General features: G+C 47.3%; 1 protein-coding gene across 23 annotated transcripts in view; it reads right to left on the reverse strand.

Annotated features, from left to right (window-relative positions):
* Nucleotides 1-26,762, reverse strand: part of LOC130290322 (A-kinase anchor protein 17B-like) — a 101,545-nt gene that overhangs the window by 58,473 nt on the left and 16,310 nt on the right. For 10 of the 23 annotated variants that reach the window (XM_056537783.1, XM_056537779.1, XM_056537777.1 and 7 more), the window contains one exon: nt 902-988. The exons of 7 other annotated variants lie outside the window; for them this stretch is intronic. Coding sequence is in view for 1 of the 16 variants with exons in the window: in XM_056537775.1 (XP_056393750.1) it covers nt 24,986-25,001 (16 nt within the window). In the remaining 15 variants the exon portion in view is untranslated. Of the gene's footprint in view, nt 1-901; nt 992-12,873; nt 12,951-14,482; nt 14,638-24,985; nt 25,320-26,762 lie in introns of those variants that run through there. 6 more of the 23 variants (XM_056537791.1, XM_056537784.1, XM_056537785.1 and 3 more) reach the window with 6 other exon arrangements.

The raw sequence follows: 26,762 nt of genomic DNA on the forward strand, positions 1-26,762 counted from the left end.
CCAAACAGAATAAAATAAATTGCATGGATGCATTAAGCTAAGGGTGTTTTGTATACTGCTGGAGGTGTATTTTAATATAATGCTTGGTCATTCCTATACCTGATGAAGGGGCTGTACTGACTCAGAAACGTGTTGTACGTTTTAAATAATCATATTGTTATCTACCTGATCAGGACTTGTTTGAACCTGGCAGCACCCACTGAATCTCTTGGTTGTGAGGAGTTTGGAGAGCTATTGCTTTTACTTATGCTTTGAACATTGGAAGGAGCTGCAGCTGTAGGTGATCTCGCCATAATTTCTTATGTATCATGATGGTTGTTCCTTTATTTGTACGACCGTCATTGGCAAGTGTACTTGAAACACCTATAACTCATCCATATTGGAAGGTACTGCACATACTAATGCTCTCTGTTGTGTGTCTATATCTTTTAAGGGTATTGTGGCTTTGACGAATTATAAAACTAGATCACACTAAGGGTCAACTCACACGGCAGAATTTTCGTTTGCGTAAATCCGCCTCAAACTAAAGTCCATAGACTTCTTTGGGATTCCGCAGTCCCATTCACATTTCTGAATTTCCGCTTATGGGAATTCCAAAGTGTGAATGGGAGTGATGAATCTCATAGAAGGCTATGGGCTTTAATTTGAGGTGGAATTCCACAAGCGGAAATATTGCTATGTGAATAGACCCTAAGTGTTAAGAGCACTTGCGGAATGTGATAAGATTCTACAGATGAACACAGAGATACCCAGCCATGTAGTGGAGACAGCACCTCCCTGTATAAAGGGAGTAGAATAAAACAGGAACTTGATATTAAAGTGGCACATTCAGTAACATGAACTCAAAAAGACTATTCCTATAGGATGGGTTGGATAGCATAATATAAACTTGTCTGCTTACCTTAGCTGTGTACAGGCTGGCCTCTCTGAGCTGCGTGCAGCAAGGCTTGAGATAGAGCTGGCAGGTGGAATATGTGTGAACGGCTTCCTGCTTTTGCAGAAAATGATTCTAATATTAGCTTATGAAAAACACAAGGGGTTTACCAAAGCCCGCTTACTGGCTCAGGTACTGCATCTGCCAAGTAATTGACTATCTGCGGATAGGGCCTGCCTCCAGCCTGGAAAATGCATGTGCTGTCATTTTATCTGTAATGTCACTGGAATGAACTTCTCTAAACTATAAACTCTAAACTAAGGGTTCTTACATCATTCTCCCTTATATGAAACAAATGTGTGTGTCACGATGCCGGCTGGCAGGTGGTGGATCCTCTGTGCCAGAGAGGGATTGGCGTGGACCGTGCTAGAGGATCGGTTCTAAGTCACTACTGGTTTTCACCAGAGCCCGCCGCAAAGCGGGATGGTCTTGCTGCGGCGGTAGTGACCAGGTCGTATCCCCTAGCAACGGCTCAACCTCTCTGGCTGCTGAAGATAGGCGCGGTACAAGGGAGTAGACAGAAGCAAGGTCGGACGTAGCAGAAGGTCGGGGCAGGCAGCAAGGATCGTAGTCAGGGGCAACGGCAGAAGGTCTGGAATCACAGGCAAGGAACACACAAGGAACGCTTTCACTGGCACTAGGGCAACAAGATCCGGCGAGGGAGTGAAGGGGAAGTGAGGTGATATAGGGAAGTGCACAGGTGTAAACACTAATTGGAACCACTGCACCAATCAGCGGTGCAGTGGCCCTTTAAATCGCAAAGACCCGGCGCGCGCGCGCCCTAGGGAGCGGGGCCGCGCGCGCCGGGACAGAACTGACGGGGAGCGAGTCAGGTACGGGAGCCGGGGTGCGCATCGCGAGCGGGCGCTACCCGCATCGCGAATCGCATCCCGGCCGGAGGTGGTAACGCAGCGCCCCGGGTCCGTGGAACCGACCGGGGCGCTGCAGTGAGGGAAGTGTAGCGAGCGCTCCGGGGAGGAGCGGGGACCCGGAGCGCTCGGCGTAACAGTACCCCCCCCCTTGGGTCTCCCCCTCTTCTTGGGGCCTGAGAACCTGAGGATCAGACTTTTGTCCAGGATATTGTCCTCAGGTTCCCAGGACCTCTCTTCTGGACCACAACCCTCCCAATCCACTAAAAAAAAAGTTCTTCCCCTGACCTTTTTGGAGGCCAAGATCTCTTTGACAGAGAAGATGTCCGAGGAGCCGGAAACAGGAGTGGGAGGAACAGATTTAGGAGAAAAACGGTTGAGGATGAGAGGTTTAAGAAGAGAGACGTGAAAGGCATTAGGGATACGAAGAGAAGGAGGAAGAAGAAGTTTGTAAGAGACAGGATTAATTTGACACAAAACTTTAAAAGGACCAAGATAGCGTGGTCCCAACTTATAGCTCGGGACACGGAAACGGACATATTTAGCGGAGAGCCATACCTTGTCTCCAGGGGAAAAAATGGGAGGAGCTCTTCTTTTCTTATCTGCGAATCTCTTCATGCGAGAAGAAGCCTGTAAGAGAGAATTTTGGGTCTCTTTCCATATGGTGGAAAGATCACGAGAAATTTCATCCACAGCGGGCAGACCAGAGGGCAAGGGGGTAGGGAGGGGGGGAAGAGGGTGACGGCCGTACACCACGAAAAACGGAGATTTGGAGGAAGATTCAGAGATTCTGAAATTATACGAGAATTCGGCCCAAGGTAGAAGATCTGCCCAGTCATCCTGGCGGGAGGAAACAAAATGTCGTAAATAGTCACCCAAGATCTGGTTAATTCTCTCTACTTGTCCATTGGATTGAGGATGGTATGCAGAAGAAAAATTTAATTTAATCTTGAGTTGTTTACAGAGAGCCCTCCAGAATTTAGACACAAATTGGACGCCTCTATCCGAGACGATCTGTGTAGGCAACCCGTGAAGACGAAAAATGTGTACAAAAAATTGTTTAGCCAACTGAGGCGCTGAAGGAAGACCAGGAAGAGGGATGAAATGTGCCATTTTGGAGAATCGATCAACGACCACCCAAATAACAGTGTTGCCATGGGATGGGGGTAAGTCAGTAATAAAATCCATACCAATCAGAGACCAAGGTTGTTCGGGGACAGGTAGAGGATGAAGAAAACCAGCGGGCTTCTGGCGAGGAGTCTTATCCCGGGCACAGATAGTGCAGGCTCGCACAAAGTCCACCACATCAGTCTCAAGAGTCGGCCACCAATAGAAGCGAGAGATGAGTTGCACAGATTTCTTAATGCCCGCATGACCTGCGAGATGGGAGGAGTGACCCCATTTGAGGATCCCAAGGCGTTGGCGTGGAGAAACAAAGGTCTTTCCTGGAGGAGTTTGCCTGATGGAGGCTGGAGAAGTGGAAATCAGGCAGTCAGGAGGAATGATGTGTTGAGGAGAGAGTTCAATTTCAGAGGCATCTGAGGAACGAGAGAGAGCATCGGCCCTAATGTTCTTATCAGCAGGCCGAAAGTGAATTTCAAAATTAAATCGGGCAAAGAACAGAGACCACCTGGCCTGACGAGGATTCAGCCGTTGGGCAGACTGGAGGTAGGAGAGGTTCTTGTGATCGGTGTAAATAATAACTGGAAATCTTGATCCCTCCAGCAGATGCCTCCATTCCTCAAGTGCTAATTTAATGGCTAGAAGCTCTCGATCCCCGATGGAGTAGTTCCTCTCCGCCGGAGAGAAGGTCCTGGAAAAAAAACCACAAGTAACAGCATGCCCGGAAGAGTTTTTTTGTAGAAGGACAGCTCCAGCTCCCACTGAGGAGGCATCAACCTCCAATAGGAAGGGTTTAGATGGGTCAGGTCTGGAGAGCACGGGAGCCGAAGAAAAGGCAGACTTGAGTCGTTTAAAGGCGTCTTCCGCTTGAGGAGGCCAAGACTTGGGATCGGCATTTTTTTTTGTTAAAGCCACAATAGGAGCCACAATGGTAGAAAAATGTGGAATAAATTGCCTGTAATAATTGGCGAACCCCAAAAAACGTTGGATGGCACGGAGTCCGGAGGGGCGTGGCCAATCTAAGACGGCAGAGAGTTTATCTGGGTCCATTTGTAGTCCCTGGCCAGAGACCAAGTATCCTAGAAAAGGAAGAGATTGGCATTCAAACAGACATTTCTCTATTTTGGCATAGAGTTGATTATCACGAAGTCTCTGAAGAACCATACGGACATGCTGGCGGTGTTCTTCAAGATTGGCAGAAAAAATCAGGATATCGTCCAGATATACAACAACACAGGAGTATAGGAGATCACGAAAAATTTCATTAACAAAGTCTTGGAAGACGGCAGGGGCGTTGCATAGACCAAAGGGCATGACCAGATACTCAAAGTGTCCATCTCTGGTGTTAAATGCCGTTTTCCATTCATCCCCCTCTCTGATGCGGATGAGATTATAAGCACCTCTTAAGTCCAGTTTGGTAAAAATATGGGCACCTTGGAGACGATCAAAGAGTTCAGAGATGAGGGGTAGGGGGTAGCGGTTCTTAACCGTGATTTTATTAAGACCGCGGTAGTCAATGCAAGGACGTAGAGAGCCATCTTTTTTGGACACAAAGAAAAATCCGGCTCCGGCAGGAGAGGAGGATTTACGGATAAAGCCCTTTTTTAAATTTTCTTGGACGTATTCAGACATGGCAAGAGTCTCTGGGACGGACAGAGGATAGATTCTGCCCCGGGGTGGAGTAGTGCCCGGGAGGAGGTCAATGGGACAATCATAAGGCCTGTGAGGAGGTAGAGTCTCAGCTTGTTTTTTGCAAAAAACGTCCGCAAAGTCCATATAGGCCTTAGGGAGACCGGTTACATGAGGAAGCACAGGGACACGGCAAGGTTTACTGGGAACCGGTTTTAAGCAGTCCTTGGAACAAGAGGGCCCCCAACTCTTGATCTCCCCAGTGGACCAATCCAGGATTGGGGAATGGAGTTGAAGCCAGGGAAGTCCAAGAAGGATTTCAGAAGTGCAATTGGGGAGGACCAACAGTTCAATCCTCTCGTGATGAGATCCGATGCACATTAGAAGGGGCTCCGTGCGGAAACGTATAGTACAGTCCAATCTTTCATTGTTTACACAATTGATGTAGAGGGGTCTGGCGAGACTGGTCACCGGGATGTTGAACCTGTTGACGAGAGAGGCCAGGATAAAATTTCCTGCAGATCCAGAGTCCAAGAAGGCCACAGCAGAGAAGGAGAAGGCAGAGGCAGACATCCGCACAGGCACAGTAAGACGTGGAGAAGCAGAGTAGACATCAAGGACTGTCTCACCTTTGTGCGGAGTCAGCGGACGTCTTTCCAGGCGGGGAGGACGGATAGGACAATCCTTCAGGAAGTGTTCGGTACTAGCACAGTACAGGCAGAGATTCTCCATGCGGCGTCGTGTCCTCTCTTGGGGTGTCAGGCGAGACCGGTCGACCTGCATAGCCTCCACGGCGGGAGGCACAGGAACAGGTTGCAGGGGACCAGAGGAGAGAGGAGCCGGGGAGAAGAAACGCCTCGTGCGAACAGAGTCCATATCCTGGCGGAGCTCCTGACGCCGTTCGGAAAAACGCATGTCAATGCGAGTGGCAAGATGGATGAGTTCATGTAGGTTAGCAGGGATTTCTCGTGCGGCCAGAACATCTTTAATGTTGCTGGATAGGCCTTTTTTAAAGGTCGCGCAGAGTGCCTCATTATTCCAGGATAATTCTGAAGCAAGGGTACGGAACTGTACGGCATACTCGCCAACGGAAGAATTACCCTGGACCAGGTTCAACAGGGCAGTCTCAGCAGAAGAGGCTCGGGCAGGTTCCTCAAAGACACTTCGAATTTCCGAGAAGAAGGAGTGTACAGAGGCAGTGACGGGGTCATTGCGGTCCCAGAGCGGTGTGGCCCAAGCCAGGGCTTTTCCAGACAGCAGGCTGACTACGAAAGCCACCTTAGACCTTTCAGTGGGGAACTGGTCCGACATCATCTCCAAGTGTAATGAACATTGGGAAAGAAAGCCACGGCAAAACTTAGAGTCCCCATCAAATTTATCCGGCAAGGATAGTCGTATTCCAGAAGCGGCCACTCGCTGCGGAGGAGGTACAGGAGCTGGCGGAGGAGATGATTGCTGGAGCTGTGGTAGTAACTGTTGTAGCATAACAGTCAGTTGAGACAGCTGTTGGCCTTGTTGCGCAATCTGTTGTGACTGCTGGGCGACCACCGTGGTGAGGTCAGCGACAACTGGCAGAGGAACTTCAGCGGGATCCATGGCCGGATCTACTGTCACGATGCCGGCTGGCAGGTGGTGGATCCTCTGTGCCAGAGAGGGATTGGCGTGGACCGTGCTAGAGGATCGGTTCTAAGTCACTACTGGTTTTCACCAGAGCCCGCCGCAAAGCGGGATGGTCTTGCTGCGGCGGTAGTGACCAGGTCGTATCCCCTAGCAACGGCTCAACCTCTCTGGCTGCTGAAGATAGGCGCGGTACAAGGGAGTAGACAGAAGCAAGGTCGGACGTAGCAGAAGGTCGGGGCAGGCAGCAAGGATCGTAGTCAGGGGCAACGGCAGAAGGTCTGGAATCACAGGCAAGGAACACACAAGGAACGCTTTCACTGGCACTAGGGCAACAAGATCCGGCGAGGGAGTGAAGGGGAAGTGAGGTGATATAGGGAAGTGCACAGGTGTAAACACTAATTGGAACCACTGCACCAATCAGCGGTGCAGTGGCCCTTTAAATCGCAAAGACCCGGCGCGCGCGCGCCCTAGGGAGCGGGGCCGCGCGCGCCGGGACAGAACTGACGGGGAGCGAGTCAGGTACGGGAGCCGGGGTGCGCATCGCGAGCGGGCGCTACCCGCATCGCGAATCGCATCCCGGCCGGAGGTGGTAACGCAGCGCCCCGGGTCCGTGGAACCGACCGGGGCGCTGCAGTGAGGGAAGTGTAGCGAGCGCTCCGGGGAGGAGCGGGGACCCGGAGCGCTCGGCGTAACAGTGTGCTACTGTTTCCAAACAGGTTTTTTTCTGTCATTTTTTTGGTAAACTACCTCTGCAGTTTTAAAGCCAAAGTCAGAAGTGGATCCAGCAGGAAGGAGAAGTTTGATCCCCCCCCCCCCCCCCATATATTTTTTTTATTTTTTATAAATGCCACAGCTGCATTAATGCAGTGGTGGCTTTTGGGAGTTACGTGCCATGCATGGGCACACCAAATGCTACCAGACTGGCCATCTCAAGGTAAAGGTATGCAAAAGAGATGTGTGTATGATAGATAGATTATATATGTATGCTAGATGTGTGTATGTATGATAGAAGTATGTATGGAAATGTGTGTATGTATAATAGATGTTTGCATGTTGGTGTGATATATATATATGTATGTATGATGAATGTAAGTACGTGTGATAAATGTGTGTATGTATGATAGATGTGTGCATGTACGATAGATGTATGTATGATAAAGGTGTGGATGTATGTATGATAGATGTGTATTATATGTATTATAGATGTATATATTTATGTATTTATGACAGATGTATGTATATAATAAATGTGTATGATAGATGAGAGGTCTGGAGGAGGAGGCGGACAGAGGGGTCTGGAGAAGGAGGACACAAGGGTCTGAAGAAGGAGACGGACAGAGGGGTCTGGAGGAGGAGGCAGAGAGAGTAGTCTGGAGTAGGAGGCGGACAGAGGATTCAGGAGAAGGAGGCAGATAGAAGGGTCTGAGGAGGAGGTGAATAAAGGGGTTTGGAGAAAGAAACAGACAGAGGGGTCTAGAGCAGGAGGCGGATAGAGGGGTCTGGAGGAGGAGGCGGACAGAGGAATCTGGAGGAGGATGCGGACAGGAGTCTGGAGGAGGTGGACAGAGGAGTCTGGGACAGAGGGGTCTGGAGGAGGAATTGGACAGAGGGGTCTGGAGGGAGAGGCAGACAGAGGGGTCTGGAGGGAGAGGCAGACAGAGGGGTCTGGAGGAGGAAGTAGACAAAGGGGTCTGGAGGAAAGGGTGGACAGAGGGGTCTGGAGAAGGATGTGGACAGAGTGGTCTGGAAGAGGAGGCGGACAGAGGGGTCTGAAGGAGGAAGACTGAGGGGTCTGGAGGAGAAGGGCAGAGAGGTCGGGAGGAGAAGGGCTGAGGGGTCTGGAGGAGGACAGTGCAGGGGTGGGATTACGCCTAACTTAGAAGAAAGAGTGTGTGGCAGTATTATTATTATAGATACAGTGTGTGGCAGAGGGTACAGTTTTTGACAGGGTTATATTCAGATAGAACAGTGTATGGCAGCAATATATTAAGAGGGCATGACGTGTGGCAGGGAGGGTTTCAGGTGGATCAGTTTCTGGCAGGATTATAATGATTATTGTCTTTATACAAAAGATTGTCTTTATGCCTACTAACAAAGTGAGGAACCAATGATGTCCCGGTGCCTGGACAAGATGAAGAAGAAGAAAAAAGCAACATCACTCAGGTCACTGATATCATTGTGTATCCTCCTGACTGTCCCAACACTGCTGTAGTCACTTAAATTCTGCAGAGATAATGGGTGATAACGTACCCCAATCTGTGGCTCTCCAGCTGTTACAAAACTACAACTCCCATAATGACAGCAGCTCTCTAGGCATGATGGGAGTTGTAGATTTACAACAGTTGGAGAGCAACTTAAACTGAGGTGATTGGTCAAGGTCTCAGCAGTCGAACCCCCAACAACAACAAAAAAAAAAGGGCTGGTGCTGGCCCCTAAGGTGTCCTGACAAATTCTTCCCTTTCCCAGTTTGGCACCCTTCTCTGGAGCTCCAAAAATACGTCATATGCCATAATGTCACACTGCATGACGTGCGTAGAACAATAGAAATGCTCTAATTATTTTTGCTGGTTCCTAAATTCAAAACAAATTTATAAAGCCCTGCTGTGTATATATATATATATATATATATATATATATATATATATATATACACATACATATACATACTGTGTATGGTCTGTAGTGGTAATGGTGGTGGTTGTTGTCAGTTTGTTAGTATAGAATGTCCTCCTAAACTCAGGTGACAGACTGATAACATTATTGCACTAAGAGATATTTCAAAAATTTAAAATAATCCCCTATGCTCAGGATAGAGGATATCAAGGTGATTGGTGGGGTCTGATTGGTGGGACACCCACCGATCACCAGAATAGAGGAGTAATGTCCCCACAAATGAAGAGAGTGGACCAGCGCTTCATGCATTCTCTATGGAGAGGAACTGATCCATAAACCATGAATGGAGTGTTGGCACTCCCGTACCCCAGCCAGACCCGGCCCCCATCTCATTCATTTGAATGAGCCGACCTGAGTAAAACTGCAGTGACTGCAGTCGGCTCATTTTTGCCCCATATCCGGTTTTGTGACCGGACCTAAAACCGTAGTATATTACGGTTTTAGGTCCGGTCACAATACCGGATAGGGGGCAAAAATGAGCTGACCGGAGTCACTGTTTGACTCCGATTGGCTCATTCAAATGAATGAAATGGGGGCGGGGTCCAGCTGGGGTACGGGAGTGCCCGGTTTTCCTGTCCCCCAGCTAGATCCGGCAGCCATAGGCTGTAATCATGATGTGGATGCAGCCTTACAGCAGTGTTGCTGCAGGCTGTGTTCCTCCTGCAGCCTTGTCAATCAGACATCTCGTGTCCATGACCCTTGGACACGCTCAGGCTGCTGAGGGACTCATCAGTGTCCCAGGAGGTATGGGGACCCCTAGTGGTGGGATTTTCAAAGGCAGTTTTCTTTAATAAAATGTTAAATATATTAGAAAAACTGTTGTTTTTCCAAGATGTACAACATATAAAAAGTTTTTATATTTAACAGTGCCCATTTAACAATACGCTACCACTGGCTCATTTTCAGAGACTCCCTGGCTCATCACCCTCTGCGGCTCTCTCTTGTCAAGAATGACCCCTCTGAGGACTCTCAGCAACAGGACCTGTCTCACAATAAGCATCACCAGATTCACAGGCTCTCCTGCTCCTCTGGCTTCAGTCTATACATTGCATAATGAAGAACAATAACAATAACTTTTGGAGATGAGAATACCCTTTAAGACTCGACATACAACATTTAAATATACAAACTGACTTGAAGGGGATATCCAGCAGTAGAAAAGCTAATTTCTTCCAAAAACAGCACTACTCTTGTTTGCATGTTGTGTGTGGTTTTACAACTTGGCTCCATTTATTTCAGTTGAGCCTCCAATTACTTCAGTGGAGTTTTTCCTTTTTAACACACTTCTAAAATTCTGTTTTTATGTCTCTAACATAACAAAACGTGAAAAAAGGTTATGGGTCTGAAGCAAGCGAGCCTATATTCTCTGTATTTGTGAACAGTTACGGGAACAGTTACGGGATATGGACTTCAGTGTAATTGTTTTTCATATACTATGGACACATTATTTAAGTGCCAAAAAAAAATTTCCTGCTAATATTCTGCCTACCAGACAAAAAAGGTAGACTTCTTAAAATAAGTACATTTAATATAATAGTTTAATATAATAATTGCTGCTCGACAAAAAGGTGGCCTAGGCTATAAGAAGATTGCCAAGACTCTATAACTGCTCTGCAGTATGGTGGGCAAGACCATACAGCGCTTTCACAGGACAGATTTTACTCAACCAGAGGAGTGCAAATGCTCAGCATCATATCCAGAGGTTGTCTTGGAAAAATAGGCGTATAAGTGCTGTCAGCATTGCTTAAGAGGTTGAAGGGGTGGGGGAGCAGTGTCAGCCTGTCAGTGCTCAGACCATACGCCCCACACTGCCTTCACACCGCACCGATTCCGCATAAAATCCGCACAAGCCAGAAATCACACAAATGAATGCGGAAGTGGAATTGGTGTGGATGTGAATAGACCCATATTGTTCTATATATCTATTTCTGATATTGGTTTCATGTTTATCTTTTTTTCTCAACTGTATGTATAGCAGTAGAATCCGAGCATATAAAGTAGATTTTAATAATTATGGTTCACACTGCCCATTATGAAAGATTCAATAATAACCTAACATGAGTATAGAGAAACTACACCAGTGCAAAATGCAGTAGAATATAATACAAAAGTGAGAGTGTAGAAACATGGTCATACTTGGTTGATTGCAATAAAATGCCCTACTTGCAGCAGAGCTCCAGATTATATATAGATATATCACATACTAAAGACAGTTTGTTAGGGGTGTGTCTGTTTGCTGATTATTTTAAAAGGGGTACTCTGGCCCTAAGACATCTTATCCCCTATACAAAGGATAGGGGATAAGATGTCTGATTGCGGGGGTCCTGCCGCTGGGAAGCGCTGGAGGCTCCAAGTCTTATGCCTCCCGACCACGGGGACAACCACCCGACCATACCGAAATCCTGACTCCGGCATCTGCAGAACAAATAGACTTGTCTATTCTTTCTGCGGATTTCGCTCGGAAATCCATTGCTGTCTATGAAACAGCGCATTTCTGAGTGGTCTTAGCGCCCGCCGAATTTTACAAATGTGCAGAATGTCTACCCATGTTTTCCAGGTGGACATTCCGCACATTTTACACCACGTGAACATGGCCTGAAAGAGCTGCTCTTGCTCACATAGTGCTAAACGCACTTAGGGTTGGCAATGGGTAGGATTAGGGTTAGGAACTACACTTTAGGGTTGGGGGTCAGAGTTAGGGTGTGTGGTGGCCCAGTGCATAAGTACCAATTGCTACACTGTACCATGTTCAAGTGACTGGAATAATACAAGATTAGCTGGTCTCTCAAAAGTCATTCTCTGAAATGATGAGGCCTTTATGTCCGTCTTTATTACATTACAAATGTATTTTCTGTGTTTCTGTTTTATTCATGCATGCCCTGAGTTTTATGTTAGCAGTGGTAATCTGTCACATGTCCAACCCCTTAGCCAATCAATGCTATGGACTGTCCTACTCCTCCCCTATTCCTAGGATAGGGAGTGCAAAACTCAGAATCCAGTCAGAGTAATCTGGCCCTGGTGGGAGCATACGCTCTGCAAGAGTTTGCCTAAATCACCAGAACTGTTTTAGTCAAGTTATCCTGCATAGCATGTCCCGCCAAAAAGGTACATGATAGGGTAGTATTAGGGAGAAACATATTTCAAGAATTAGATGTGTTTATTCCACAGGACCTAGGTAGCCACAGACTAACGACTGGGGACTGCTTTCTGGATACACTCAGGAAGTTGTGTCTAAGCATTGCCCATAGAGTGGGGAGGGATGCTTGCAAAAAATTTCCACCTACCACCCCCTTATAGACCCCTGGTAGATTTCTCAGTTGAATTGGACTTAAACTAGTTCAGTGGCCCAGTTACAATCCCAAGAGAAAATTCTGCAACCAAGTCATCATTTTAAGTATAGTGCAAAAGCAAGTGTGGTAGCCCTTGGGGGGTATAGTGTAGTTGGGGTGTTGGAAAATGAGGGGTTAATTTAACCCTTGTCACTCATGACGCCAGGGTGAGGGTTAATACGCTGAGGTAGTTGCTATGCCTATCGCCACCCTTCCCAGAAACGATAGGTGCGTACAGAAATAAACGATTGTCCACAGCAGTGCTGAACTTGAACTTACAGGAACTTTACTGATGAATTGCGGTACATTCAGTAACGGTAACAGTCTTAGTAACAGAGTCTATTATCAGCACGGCAGTGACTGACAGTTGCTTAGGACCGATAGGTTATCCTGAGATTAGCTTAGCAGAATTAGGTTTTGCAGAGATCCGCTGGATTTAGGGGTCTGTTTAGGTCCAGTGATCTTGCGGAGTAATAGGGAATTGAAGTAACTCACAGTTTTGGAATGATGGCCGATGCCGCAAGGCTTTGGCCTAGTGGCTGCCGATGATAGCTGCACAGATCCGTCCTCATTAGCAACCCATGAGGAAAGAGCGAGATTAATGGCCGCCGCTCCCTTATATGGGCAGGGGCAGGGCCGCTCTGCATTGGTCCATGTCAGCTGTCACTCACCGTTACAAAGCATGGTGGGTAATCACCTGAATACCTCCAAAGGTCCTTGAGTAAAAACCATAGAGTTCTGGAATGCGTCACGTGACCCGCAGGTCCTGCGACACTACAACAAGGTAAGTACACTTTATATACATATAGACAATTAGAATTTGAATAATTTTAATTATTAAAGGGGTGACTAGGGGCTAACTATAGATGAGGATCCCACTGGTACCTTTGGGGACCTCACCACAAGGTAAAAGATGCAATCCGGTACCGGGACACCACAAACCCCCTTACTTAAAACAAGTTGACCCCGACGCCTGTCCCCTAAGGCAGAGGAACTAGGGCAGGCAGAACAGGATTGCTAACTAGACAGAATCTATATCCTGACAAAACTTGCATTAGGTACTTTTAAACCTACTAGACATTCTCTAGACATTTGAAACATTTGAAGACTAGTAATCCTACTAGACACTTATAAGGCTTCCTAGACAATTATGAAGCTATCTAGACAATTATGAAGCTATCTAGACCTTTAGTTTCTAGCTTCTTAGACATTTTAATTAAGCTTACTATACATTTTAAACTTTCTATACAATTAGGCAGCTATCTGACATTTAGTTGCTAGCTCCTAAAACATTTTGTTTTAGCTCTCTACACATTTTATGAGGCTAGCTAGACATGAGTACAACTCTCTATACATTTAGCTTCAAGCTGACTAAACATTTTGGAATCTCACACATTTTATCTTTTTGACAACAATGATTTACCTGTTAGTACACAAAAAGTATACTGGCTAGCCGGAAGCTAGGTCACAGTAAGATTGGCTTCTGGGGTCTATGGGCTACACGCTACTGATCCCTAGAGCACTTCAAAATAACCTACCTAGATTACCTTTAGAACTACGTGTTTAATTCTATACTCGCAAGAGCACCTACTGGCCAGGTAGAGCATCTCACACATGCAATACAGAGAAGAGAAATATGAGTGTACCTAACAGTGGCTGGAATTGGATATCAATAGGCTACCATTCCTAAGTGTTTGAATGTGAGATACATTTTGTTTTTGTGTATGTACTGAAATAGATTGAAGTAGTACATTTAAGTGAGTAGTCAAGAGTACTATGTGTGCAAGTACTATCCTAAGGGTGAGTTACCCTATAATTTTTGTTGAGACAGGTGCTAGCGATTGGCGACAGCAACAATACTACCCTCGGAGGAGCCGGAGTGCCACCCATTTATTAACTACTAAGCACCTTTAGCATTTTATACATTTGTATGTACAAGAATTATTTACGTTTTTAGGGTTTAGTGTACACATGCTCTACACTGACATTTTTCGTGTACAAATCTTACCTATTTCTTTATGTACATAGACACTAGGTTATTTTTCTATGCACAACCTTTACCTGTTTTTTATGTACACAGACACAAGGATACCTTCCTGTGTACAAGAACCATATACATATTTACCATACAAACTTACACAATTATCAACACTCCAACAAGGTTCAGGCTCATTCACCTGATAAGTGCAACATTTAGCATAAGAGTTCTTATGAAGCTGCTGGTATATACATAAAACAGACGTGTAAGGATCAGCAGTCCACCTACACTAAGAGTTCATCGGAAGGGAAAGGAAACACGGCCTTACCACAAATCAGCCGGGTACAGTCCTTATGAATCTCCTACTGGCTAGGAGTCTCTTTACTTAATAGTCAGGCACAAAGCTTGATGGTTATGTTGCTGAACTTAAAACTGGAACAATCTTAGCACAGTCCTGCTAGGCACAATTCTTGAAATCGGTTGCTGCAAAACAAAAAGAGGTTAGTAAGAGAAACAACAGGACATTACTTTAGAGTCTCTTTAGAGGATGTTCATCCTCACTCTTCTAGTGCCTCTCTGGGTTCCCCCTATGTCTGCCAACATCAGGGGCAGGTGTGGAATTAAATGGGCACTGTCACCAACATTATTTTTGATATGTTGTGGTACTTATGTACTACAACATATCTCTAATATACTTTCATTATTTTTTTTTTCATTAAAAAGGTTTAATTTACATTTAAAAACCGGCTACTGAAAAAGGACTGATTTTGGAGTGGCAATCAGTCCTTTTTCAGTTAGGCTGCACTCGCTCCCTGCCTGTCAATCAGACAGGCGGGAGCGAGCGCATTGGCTCCCCGGCCACTGGCTGAGAGGCCACTCCTCCCGCACATCGCCGCCGCTGCCTCGTTGCCGCCGCTGTCCCTGCAAGCCCGCTGCCGGACTCTGCAGTAACTGCAAGTGTAATGAGGGAACGGGGTATGCGGGGCGGGGGGGAGGAGCTAACGGGCTAGTGCCGTAGCGGGGGGGGAACGGGCTAGCAAAAAAAAAAAAATTGGATGGTGGGAGCTACCCATTAAGGGGCTATAGGCTTACTAGCCGGAATGTAAGTGGGGCAGTAGGGCTGGAGCACCATCTTCAAACTAGGATGGACCCATGACCCTTTCGTTGGTACCTCAGGAACAGACAAACTCTCACTGCACTGCTCCGAGAGGGTCTAGGTACTGACTTTGGTGGCCGCAACTTTGGCCTACTTTCCTGATCCTGCACAGGACTTGGCACTTGGCGGGACACAGAAGATGATGAACTTGACTCTTTGCTGTACACAAAAGATGATCTTTGCTGTTGAGGCTCCTCCTCCTTGGGTACGTTAATGGAGGATTTAGGAGCGGACCATTTTGGCCTCAAGTCGAAGGGGTCGGACTCCCAATCAGTTGACGGGAAATACTTGAAAGGAAGCTGTGTTGGGGCAGTTGGTCTTGTGACCGCAGCAGCCCATTCCCCTCAAAGGCTCTGGACGGGGTGTACTCCCCAATTTCACCCACCTCCAAGGAGTAGAACTTTTTGTGTAGATATGGCCTTTGTACTGCTCGCTGGTTTACGAGGATGGTCTGCCCAGTGTGGCAGTCAGGAAGTGTCCCATAACCTCTGACCTTGTCGAACTTGGCCACAGTTGCTCTTATTCTCTCTAATGGCTCCTCCCCTTCTCGGGGATGAACTCATTTGCATATGTACAATGCCTCCATTTCTTTGGTATTTTCTTGATACCGCATTTTTTCTTCATAAGGCAAATGCACGTGCTAAGGGGCATACAATTCTTTGTGTCGGGCCTTTAACTTTTCCATCAATTCGGCCAGCTCGGCTTCTTGACGGGCCCTTTCTCTTTGTGCACTTGGAATTTGTGGGAGTGGCTTCCCAGGTATTCGCTGAAGTACCTTGTGCATATATTCGATCAGCTCCGGCTCATCTCCAAACACCCACTGCAGCAATTTCGGTGAGCACGGTCGTGCACTTGGCAAATCAGATAGAGGAACTTTAGCTGGAGGAGGAAGAATAGGCCGCCTCTGACGGGGTACTCACTGCAGACTCCTCCAATGGGATCTTGGCCCACGAGCCCCAAGTTCTGTGGTGAGGGGACAATCTCACCGGCAATGCACCTCCAGGTGTCCCTGTGCTCTCCACTGGAGGTGTCTCTGGCCAATCATCATCATTATCAGGCAGTGGGGGAAGATTGCAGGCCCCCTCTTCGTCTCATGACAACCGCTGCAGACGGCCAGCAAGTTCTTGGAAAAGTTGGGCTGCGACTGCACAACTTTCCGCTGTTCCACCGCCATTTTGCCATCTTATCCACGTGGAACGCTGCTCTCCACTATGTCTGTACTCTCCGGCTCCCTGTGCAGACTGAAGAGGTCGCTGTGCGTGGAGTCTTTTATAGTGAGCTTCCCCAAGATGGCGGCCGGCAGGAAGGACGTCATCGGTGCAGCCCCGACTTCTGGTCCCTCCAGAGACGACTCCTGTATCTCCAAGTTCCCTTTCGGCTGTGATACAGCAACTTGGCAGCCACGCCCAGGGGCGGGGCGTGGCGCAGCGTGGGCCTTCTTCGCGCGCTTTTCCGACAGCAGTTCAGCTCCGCCTGTGCTGACCGGACCAGTGGATCACAGCATGAACTCATTGCGCAGTTTACACATCTTAGTTGCAGATATATTTTTGCCTCCCCCCTTACTTTTCTCGTGGCCCCCTTGTATGGTGCACCACAAACACCACTCCCGTACACAACAACACAGTTCACAGTACATGAATAAAGTTCGTTACTTGGGGGGTAGTACACTTTCACTGGTGGCAACAGTAGTAGGTACACACCCGAATCCTGTCCGTGCGACGCCAAAAAGGCTTTGTGGTAGCCCTTGGGGGGTATAGTGTAGTTGGGGTGTTGCTGTGTTGGAATATGTATGGTTAATTTAAACCTTGTCACGCGTGACGCCAGGGTAAGGGTTAATACGCTGAGGTAGTTGCTAGGCCTATCGCCACCCTTCCCAGAAACGATATGTGCATGCAGAAATAAACGATTGTCCATGGCAGTGCTGAACTTGAACTTGCAGGAACTTTACTGATGAATTGCGGTACATTCAGTAACGGTAACAGTCTTAGTAACAGAGTCTATTATCAGCACGGCAGTGACTGACAGTTGCTTAGGACCGATAGGTTATCGTGAGATTAGCAGAATTAGGTTTTGCAGAGATCTGCTGGATTTAGGGGTCTGTCTAGGTCCAGTGATCTTGCGGAGTAATAGGAAATTGAAGTAACTCACAGTTTTGGAATGATGGCCGATGCCGCAAGGCTTTGGCCCAGTGGTTGCCGATGACAGCTGCGCAGATCCGTCCTCATCAGCAACCCACGAGGAAAGAGCGAGATTAATGGCCGCCGCTCCCTTATATGGGCAGGGCCGTTTTGGATTGGTCCATGTCAGCTGTCACTCACCGTTAAAAAGCATGGTGGGTGATCACCTGACTACCTCCAAAGGTCCATGAGTAAAAACCATAGAGTTCTGGAAGGCGTCACGTGACCCGCAGGTCCTGCGACACTACAACAAGGTAAGTACACTTTATATACATATAGACAATTAGAATTTGAATAATTTTAATTATTAAAGGGGTGACTAGGGGCTAACTATAGATGAGGATCCCACTGGTACCTAGGGACTCTGACTTTGGGGACCTCACCACAAGGTAACGGATGCAATCCGGTACCGGGACACCACACAAGCAAGGCTACTCTAAGACTCAGAGGCTAGTTTACCCTGGACATTAGATGATCCCCTTAAGAGAATCTGAGGACTGATTCTATTTATTTCTACTACTGACATTACCTAATACACATTCCTTGCTTGTGACCTGAATTACCCCTCCTGCACTGTGAATTGGATTTAGATGTACTGTCATGAATTTAGACCCTTGGACCTGTTTTTGACAATCCCTCTGCATACTGATGTGGACTTTGACATGACATCCGGGTTCTGACCTAGTTTTGCTGATCTTGAGTCTTCTGTCTTCTCTAGTCCTCCCACTTGCACTTAGGAAAGGACTGTTGTCTAGTCGGGGGCTGCTATGTAGGGGGGCTTGTCGAAATAGGCATGTGCAGGGGTATAAGTTGAGAATAGGGCTTCATATTCTTATGCCTGTTCTGACATAGTTTCATAGTTCATAAGGTAGAAAAAAGACCAGAGTCCATCAAGTTCAACCTATATCCCTAATGAGTCCCTACTGAGTTGATCCAAAGGAAGGCAAAAAAAAAACCAACTCATACTAGAGGTAAAAATTTGTTCCCGACACCAAATATGGCATCAGAATAAATCCCTGGATCAACGTTCTGTCCCTATAAATCTAGTATACATAACCAGCGATGTTATTATTCTCCAAAAATACATCCAAACCCCTTTTGAACTCTTTTACAGAGTTCACCATGACCACCTCCTCTGGCAGAGAATTCCACAGTCTCACTGCTCTTACAGTAAAGAACCCCCGTCTCTGCTGGTGTAGAAACCTTCTTTCCTCAAGACATAGAGGATGCCCCCTTGTTATAGATACAGTCCTGGGTATAAATAGATCATGGGAGAGATCACTGTACTGTCCCCTGATATATTTATACATAGTTATTTGGTCGCCCCTAAGCCTTCTTTTTCTAAACTAAATAACCCTAATTCTGATAATCTTTCCGGGTACTGTAGTCCTCCCATTCCCTGTATTACCCTGGTTTCCTGTCATTGAATCCTCTCCAGCTCCACTATATCTTTCTTGTACATTGGTGCCCAGTACTGTACACAGTATTCTATGTGTGGTCTGACTAGTGATTTGTACAGCGGTAGAATTATTTCCTTGTCGTGGGCATCTATGCCCCTATTGATGGCCCCCATGATTTTATTTGCCTTGGCAGCAGCTGCCCGACACTCGTCACTACAGCTAAATTTACTGTTAACTAAGACTCCCAAATCCTTTTCCACGTTAGTCGTCCCAAGTGTGCTCCCATTTAACATATAATCCCAGCCCGGATGTTTCTTCCCCGTATGCATTACCTTACATTTATCAGTGTTGAACCTCATCTGCCACTTCCTAGCCCAAACCTCCAACCTATCCAGATCCATTTGTAATAGTGCACTGTCCTCTATTGTGTTTACAGCTTTACAGCGTTTAGTGTCATCTGCAAAGATTGCTACTTTACTATTCAACCCCTCTACAAGGTCATTAATTAATAAATTAAATAGAACAGGACCCGACTGACCCCTGTGTTTTTTTTTTTCTTCCTATGAAGCCTATCCCTATTAACTATTCTAGCGTCTCCCTCCACTCCACCCCCAGGTACATTAATACCTTCTCTTCCTACACTATCTTCCCCATCTACGTTGTAGGTTCCCTCCCCCCCAGTCCCTAGTTTAAACACTCCTCCACCCTTCTAGCCATCTTCTCCCCAAGCACAGCTGCACCCTCCCCATTAAGGTGCAGCCCATCCCTATGGTAGAGCCGGTATCCAACAGAGAAGTCGGCCCAGTTCTCCGTGAACCCAAACCCCTCCTTCCTACACCAGCTTCTGAGCCACTTGTTTACCTCCCTAATCTCCAGCTGCCTCTCTGGTGTGGCTCGTGGTACAGGTAATATTTCAGAAAATACTATCTTGGAGGTCCTTGCCTTAAGCTTGCAGCCTAAGTCCCTGAAATCATTTTTAGGGACACTCCACCTACCTTTTACTTTGTCATTGGTGCCAATATGTACCATGACTGCTGGGTCCTCTCCAGCCCCACCCAGCAACCTGTCAACCCGATCCGCGATGTGCCGAACTCGAGCGCCAGGAAGACAACACACTGTTCGGCAATCCCGGTCTTTGTGACAGATCGCCCTGTCTGTCCCCCTAATAATTGAATCCCCTACTACCAGTACCTGTCTGGCCTGCCCGGCACTCCTCCTTCCCTCCTTACTGGAGCAGACTCCCCCCTGGCGGTCAGAGGCAGTATCTTGCTGCAGTACTGCTAGCTCTGAAATGACATCCCCCTCATCTGCCAACCGGGCAAACTTGTTGGGGTGTGCCAGATCAGGACTAGCCTCCCTGTCACTTTCCCCTCCACCCCGTTTTCTAGCTGTAACCCAGCTGGCTGCCTGACTGTCCTGCACTTCCGTCCCACTATCCTCCCCCACCTCTACCCCAGAGAGTACTTGCTCAGTGAGCAGGAGACTCCTCTGCAAGTTGTCAATGCGTCTCAGTGTTGCCAGTTGCTCCTCTAGATCCAGGATCTGGGCTTCCAAATGAACAACTCGCACACATCTCGCACAACAATATGCACCCTCAAACTGCTGTTCAAGGATTGCATACATTATGCAAGATGCACACCGGACTGCGTTTTCCAACATGGAGGCCATACTAGACAGTAATTATTACAATTAAATTCTAAGTAGACCTTGTGAGTTTAAGTCTCTACAGTGTAAGGAAAGTAATACTCACAGTGATCTCAAACTCCTGCTTTTAAACTCTCTGTTTTATAACTCTCTTTCAACTGCCTCTCTTTGAAAGCAGCACTCAGACAGAGCAAGCTCAGAACTGAGTCCCAAACTAAGATTTAAGCACCTGTGACCAATCTACCCTCCCCCTAGAGGTAGAGTAGAGAAAAAAAGTGACCAGTGATCGCTCTATGTGCAAATGTAAGTACTCACACCAGTCACTCCAGCTTCACAGATTCACTCCGCACAGCAGATATCTCTCTGTTTTATAACTCTCTTACAGCTGCCTCTCTTCCAAAGCCACACTAAGACATACAGCTATTTATACAAGACCAAAAAAGGAGCACATCACCCATGCAACTGTTCTACATATTTGTATATATTTGTCACCACATCTGCTGAAGACACATATAAGGTCTTAAACATACTGATATATACCACCTACCACATATAGATACCATCAATATGTTATCATGCAGGTTGATAGGGACTAAGGGGAGATACATCAAGACTTTTGTTGAGGAAAAGTTGACCAGTTGACCATCGCAACCAGTCAGATTGCTTCTTTCATTTTTCATAGGCCTTTTTAAAAATGAAAGAAGCAATCTGATTGGTTGCTATGGGCAACTGGTCAACTTTTTCTCTGCACAAGTTTTGATGAATCTTCCCCTATTTGTTTATAAAAGATGCTCAGTATGTGTGTAGCAATAACCTGACAATCTTCAATCTTTTTCTCATGCATAGTGTAGAAGACAGTACAGTAACCCCCCGACCTACGATGGCCCCGACATATGATAAAATCGACATACCATGGCCTCTCAGAGGCCATCGCATGTCGATGTCAGCATCGACATACGATGCTTTTATATGTCGGGGCCATCGCATTAACTGCTATCCGACAGTGCAAAATGCTTAAGCTGCTGTCGGATAGCAGTTTAAGCATCCCTGGCAGGTTCGCTTACCTATTCCCGCTGCTCTGGGTCCACTTCGCGATCCTCCGGTGTCTTGTGCATCTTCTCCAGGGTCCGGGCCTTGCTTTCCAGCGTCGTTATTACGTCACTACGCACGCCGCGCCGGCGCAGCAGCGTAATAACGTCACCAGAAAGCGAGGCCCGGACCCTGCAGAAGATGCGGAAGACACCGGAGGATCTCGAAGAAGACACCGGAGCAGCCGGACAGCATCGGGAGCCCCTGGGACAGCATCGGAAGCGGTGAGGACCTGGTCCGGAGCAGCGGGGACAGGTGAGTACAGCTTCCTATAATTTACATTGCACGGATCCCTCAACATACGATGGATTCGACAAACGATGGGTCGTTTGGAACGAATTACCATCGTATGTTGAGGGACCACTGTATTTTATAATCATTTTTCCCTGGATACATTGCAGGGGAGTCTACATACACAACCTGGGGAGCTTGTGATAGACTAAGGGTATGTTCACACTGAGCAATTAGCCCGGAATTCCGCACGCTGAATTGCGCATCGGAATTCCGTGGTGTGAACTCCTAACATTAGTGTGAATGGGTCTTCTGCAGACTCGTTCACACTGTGGAATTTCAGCGACGGACAATTCCACTGCTGAAATTGATCTGCACAAAGAAAGAACATGTTTATTCTTTGCACGGAAGTCCACGAGCACTACAGTGCCATGCGGTCCTACCAGCGAAGTTTTTCGGCGGCGGCTGCCAGGTGGAGTCTCCACTCTACGAATTTTGCGATTCCCTTAACATTACGCAGTGTGATTATACCCCGTTAGGAGGAGGAGCTGCAGGGGCAAAGAGAGATCTGTAGCTTGTGCCAATGATGAGGCAAGGGTATGTCTCAGGCTAACCCAGACTCCCTGAAGGCACTGTAACTAAGACATAGTCACAGATCACAGCTCTGCACTTACATTTAGGACAATACATTTAAACATCTATTGTAGGTAATGACTTACATATCATTCTGAGCTCCTGACTGGACAGTCACTACAATATAACAAAATAAACCTTTACTCACCTCAAGCACTCCTGGGGTTGCCCTGCTGTACTGCTCCGGTCTGTCTTCCTGAGCTGCAGTGTGACATGTTGGGCACGGGAAGCACCCAGGTCCAGTGTGTCATGCTGCAGCTCAGCCAATCACTTGCTGTAGTGATGTCCCACCTCGACCAGCCATTTGCTGAGCTGCAGTATGACACACTGGACCTGAGTGCTTCCCGGGCCCAACAGTCAAGCTGCAGCTCAAAAAGGTCATCGCTGCAGGGGCCTGAGCAGGAACCTGGAGGCACCGCAGGAGCACTGGTGGTAAGTACTGGTTTATTTTCTTATATCCTACTCAGTGGGCATAGCTTTAACCCTTTCCCCCACCCATTTGATAACCCCTTGATAGGCTGAGCGCACTGTCATGTAAGGAGCTCTGGCCGGCTCCTGTCATGACAGTGCGCTCAGTCTATCACTTGCCGAGGCGGCACATCGCTGTGGCCGGCGATACGCTGACCACAGTGTGATGTTCCGAGGATAAGAAGCAGGGAGCTGAGCAGTGCCGGAGAAACGGGACACCGAAACCAGCGCAACAGAAGAATGTAGGAAGGTGAGTTAAAGTTTTACTTTTTTTTTGTTTTTGCAGCTGGGGCACAGGGAGAGTTAAAAGTTTTTCTCAGCATTTCTCCTTTAAAATCATTCTGTACTTATATGGTACTTCAGATTGTTTTTTTTTTCAGAGAGGCAGAAGCTACTGTTTCCTTCTGTGACTTTATATTTCTCATGGAGTGGTATTTTTAATTTACATAATTTTACATTCAGCAAACAATACCATGTTTGCAACTTTCTTCATTTAAAGCAGACCTGTTACATATTCAAATAAAGTACAAGTAGTTTTTTTTCAGTCCATGATCCTTCTTTCTTTACAGTAGATATACAGTGTCGGTGTAGTGTGGCCAGCAAGCTCCAGCATCACATGGATGCAGAAAGGCACATAGGGCAACACTGGGGGGAAGTGGGGGGGCCTCAAAGCTGCCTTACTGGGGACAAGAGCACACACTTATGCGGGGGCATGTCCTGAAACTGCCATTACAAATATAGTTTATGAGGAGCTATGGAAGGCAGACTGCACCATAGGGCCTGTGCCTGGCACTGCTTCTACTTTAAGGCCAAGTTTCCACTCTTTTTTTCTGTCCAACAAAAAACAAATGCAAGAAAAAATGCCAGAATAAATGCCACAGAATTTTCCGGTGTTTGACTTTTTTTTCTTGCGTTTTATTCTGGCGTTTTTGCCTTTGTGTGGAAATTGCATTTTTGGCCCCTTTGGTTTTTTTTAAAGAAATTTGTTGGGTGCCAATAAAAAAAAAAAAGGATGTAGTAGGGATAGAAAAAATTGTATTTAACAAAATTCTATTTTTTTTTAACAAACTTTTTATTAATTTTTAAACAGGGACCAATTTATGTAAGCGGGCAGGGACCTGAAATGCACCCGACAATATTACAAATGTATAAAAGGGCCATTTAATTGTAAAAATAATATATTTTTTATAATTAATTTTGTGAAACTTTTTATTAGTAATGTATTTTAATTACATACAACACAAATAGGGAAACATAGGCGCACATCCACCGTTTGTATTTTGATCTACTTGCTTCTCAGCATAATTTAAAAAACTAACAGGTTGTTAGTATACATTTTGATCAAAAAGTACAAGCCCACTCACCAAGTCAAGGCCACGAGTGGATCCTTAACCTAACACTGGCGTAGCGCTGGGCGGCGACCACTGCCTCCGAGACACCATACCCACAGGGGGAAAAACCCAGTGGCCAGGCAGCCTCACTGCTGCCCGACCAAGCCCCTGGCTCTGGGCCGCACCACCTCACAGACAAAGCATCACAGAAACAATGGCCGCCACAGAGAACCACACCAGTGTGAAACCTACTGTCACGCTCCGCGCTCCGGCCGCCTGCACCGGCTGCGAGTGCACTGTTCCCTTGTCCCCGGCTGCCGGCGAGGCTGGGATTTGCATGCGAATCCCAGCCTATCACTCACCTCTCTCCCCTGCTGCCTCCGCTGTGTCTCAGCTCCGGCACGCGCGTCCCCCCGTCTCTTAGGGCGCACGCGCACACCGGAGCTCCGAAATTTTAGAATGGTGTCAGGTGTACACAATAAATATGGGTGTACTGGCCCTTAAAATTTTTGAGCTTCAGTGTGCGTGCGCGACCTAAGGGACGGGCACACCGGAGCTCAAAAATTTTAAGGGCCAATACACCCATAATTATTGTGTACACCTGACACCATTCTATAAGTCCATGCACCACCCACACTTCCCTGCCTGATCTTCAGTGCCCCAGCCTGAGATTAAGCGACCCTTATAGCCTGTTAGCCTTACCCGTGTATCCAGACATTCCGCTATGTTATTAGATTCCACACCTTTGCCGCTGCCTTGACCTTCTGCTAAGTTTGACTATGCTACTGCCTTATCCTTTGGTGCCTTGTCCAACTATCTGTGTGGTAAAGCCGTGTCGGGGGTAGCGACCTGGGTGTTGCCTGCTGCAGCAAGCCTATCCTGCCTTGCGGCGGGCTCTGGTGAAGACCAGCGGCACCTTAGACTCCACTCCCTGATACGGTCCGAGTCATCAGTCACACAGGTTAGAGGATCCACATCCAGCTCGCTCCATTACAGCAAGATCCCGCTGGGGTTCCTCTGCCTGATAGTCCAGATCTCGCTTCCATCATGGTGCTCCAGTCACAGCAGTTGGCCCAGCAGGCACAGCAGTTGAGCCAGTTATCTGCCATGATGCAGCAGTTGCTAACCGCTCAGCAACAACCGCCACAACCACAGCCTCCTCCTGCTCCGGTGGCACCTCCCGCTCCTGCAGCCGTCTCCGGATCAAGACTCTGCCTGTCTCTTCCTGAGAAATATGAGGGGGATCCCAAGTTCTGTTGTGGTTTTGTGACTCAGTGCTCCATGCACATTTAACTCATGGCGGATCAGTTCCCTACGGAACGAGCAAAGGTGGCCTTCATCCTCAGTCTTTTAACTGGAAGGGCTTTGGCCTGGGCAACTCCGCTTTGGGATTGCAGTGATGCTCTCACTACCAATTTCCAGGCATTCCTGATGGAATTTTGGGGTGTCTTCAAAGAACCTGCTCGAGCTTCTTCCGCTGAGACGGCATTGCTGAGTCATATTCAGGGCAACTCCTCTGTGGGCGAGTATGCCATTCGGTGTCGTACCCTGGCATCGGAGTTAGCATGGAATGATGAAGCTCTTTGCGCCACCTTCAAGAGAGGATTATCAAGTCAAATCAAGGATGTCCTTGCTGCCCGGGAATTGCCATCTAATCTGAATGAGCTTATACAGTTGGCATCCCGGATTGATATCTGTTTCTCAAAGCGACGTGAGGAACTACGCCAAGAAAGAGAGTCTTTCAGCAACCACCGCAACCTCCTCCCTTGCCTCCCGCAGTGGAGGCTATGCAGGTGGATCGGTTTCACCTGACCCCGCAGGAAAGGACTCGCCGATGAACTGAGAATCTATGCCTATACTGTGCCAGTGTGGATAACTTCCTAAAAGATTTTCCTCTGCATCCTCAGTCACAGGGAAACGCTCACACCTAGGGTTTGTGGGAGAGGCCTCCCTAGGTGTGAATATCACCTCTCCACTCTTAAATATGATGGTCCAGCTTTTCCTACCTTCCAAAGAGATCATCTCCATTCTTGCCTTTTTGGACTCTTGCTCTGCGGGAAATTTTCCACGGTGTTCTGCCTGTTAAAGCCTCTGTACAGCTCTACAGTGAATGTGAAAGACTGGACTGTACTGTGCTATATCGCACAGAACCATTGTCTATGCAGATCGGAATCTCACATAGGGAGAACTTGTCCTTCTATGTTCTCCCTCATTGTACTTCTCCTCTCATGCATGGCCTACCGTGGTTGCAACTCCATGCTCCGCAGCTGGATTGGAAAACTGGAGAAGTTCTTCACTGGGGTCCATATTGCAACAACCACTGTATCTACATACATATCTCAAAATTGGAACCATAATCTCATCCACTGCGTGGTTTGCCTTCCTTTCTTCAGGACTATGCTGATGTCTTCAGTGAAAAGCAAGCCGAAGTGTTACCACCGCATCGTCCCTAAGATTGTCCAATTGACTTGCTACCTTG

Source organism: Hyla sarda, chromosome 9, assembly GCF_029499605.1.
Source record: "Hyla sarda isolate aHylSar1 chromosome 9, aHylSar1.hap1, whole genome shotgun sequence".
Taxonomy (NCBI): domain Eukaryota; kingdom Metazoa; phylum Chordata; class Amphibia; order Anura; family Hylidae; genus Hyla; species Hyla sarda.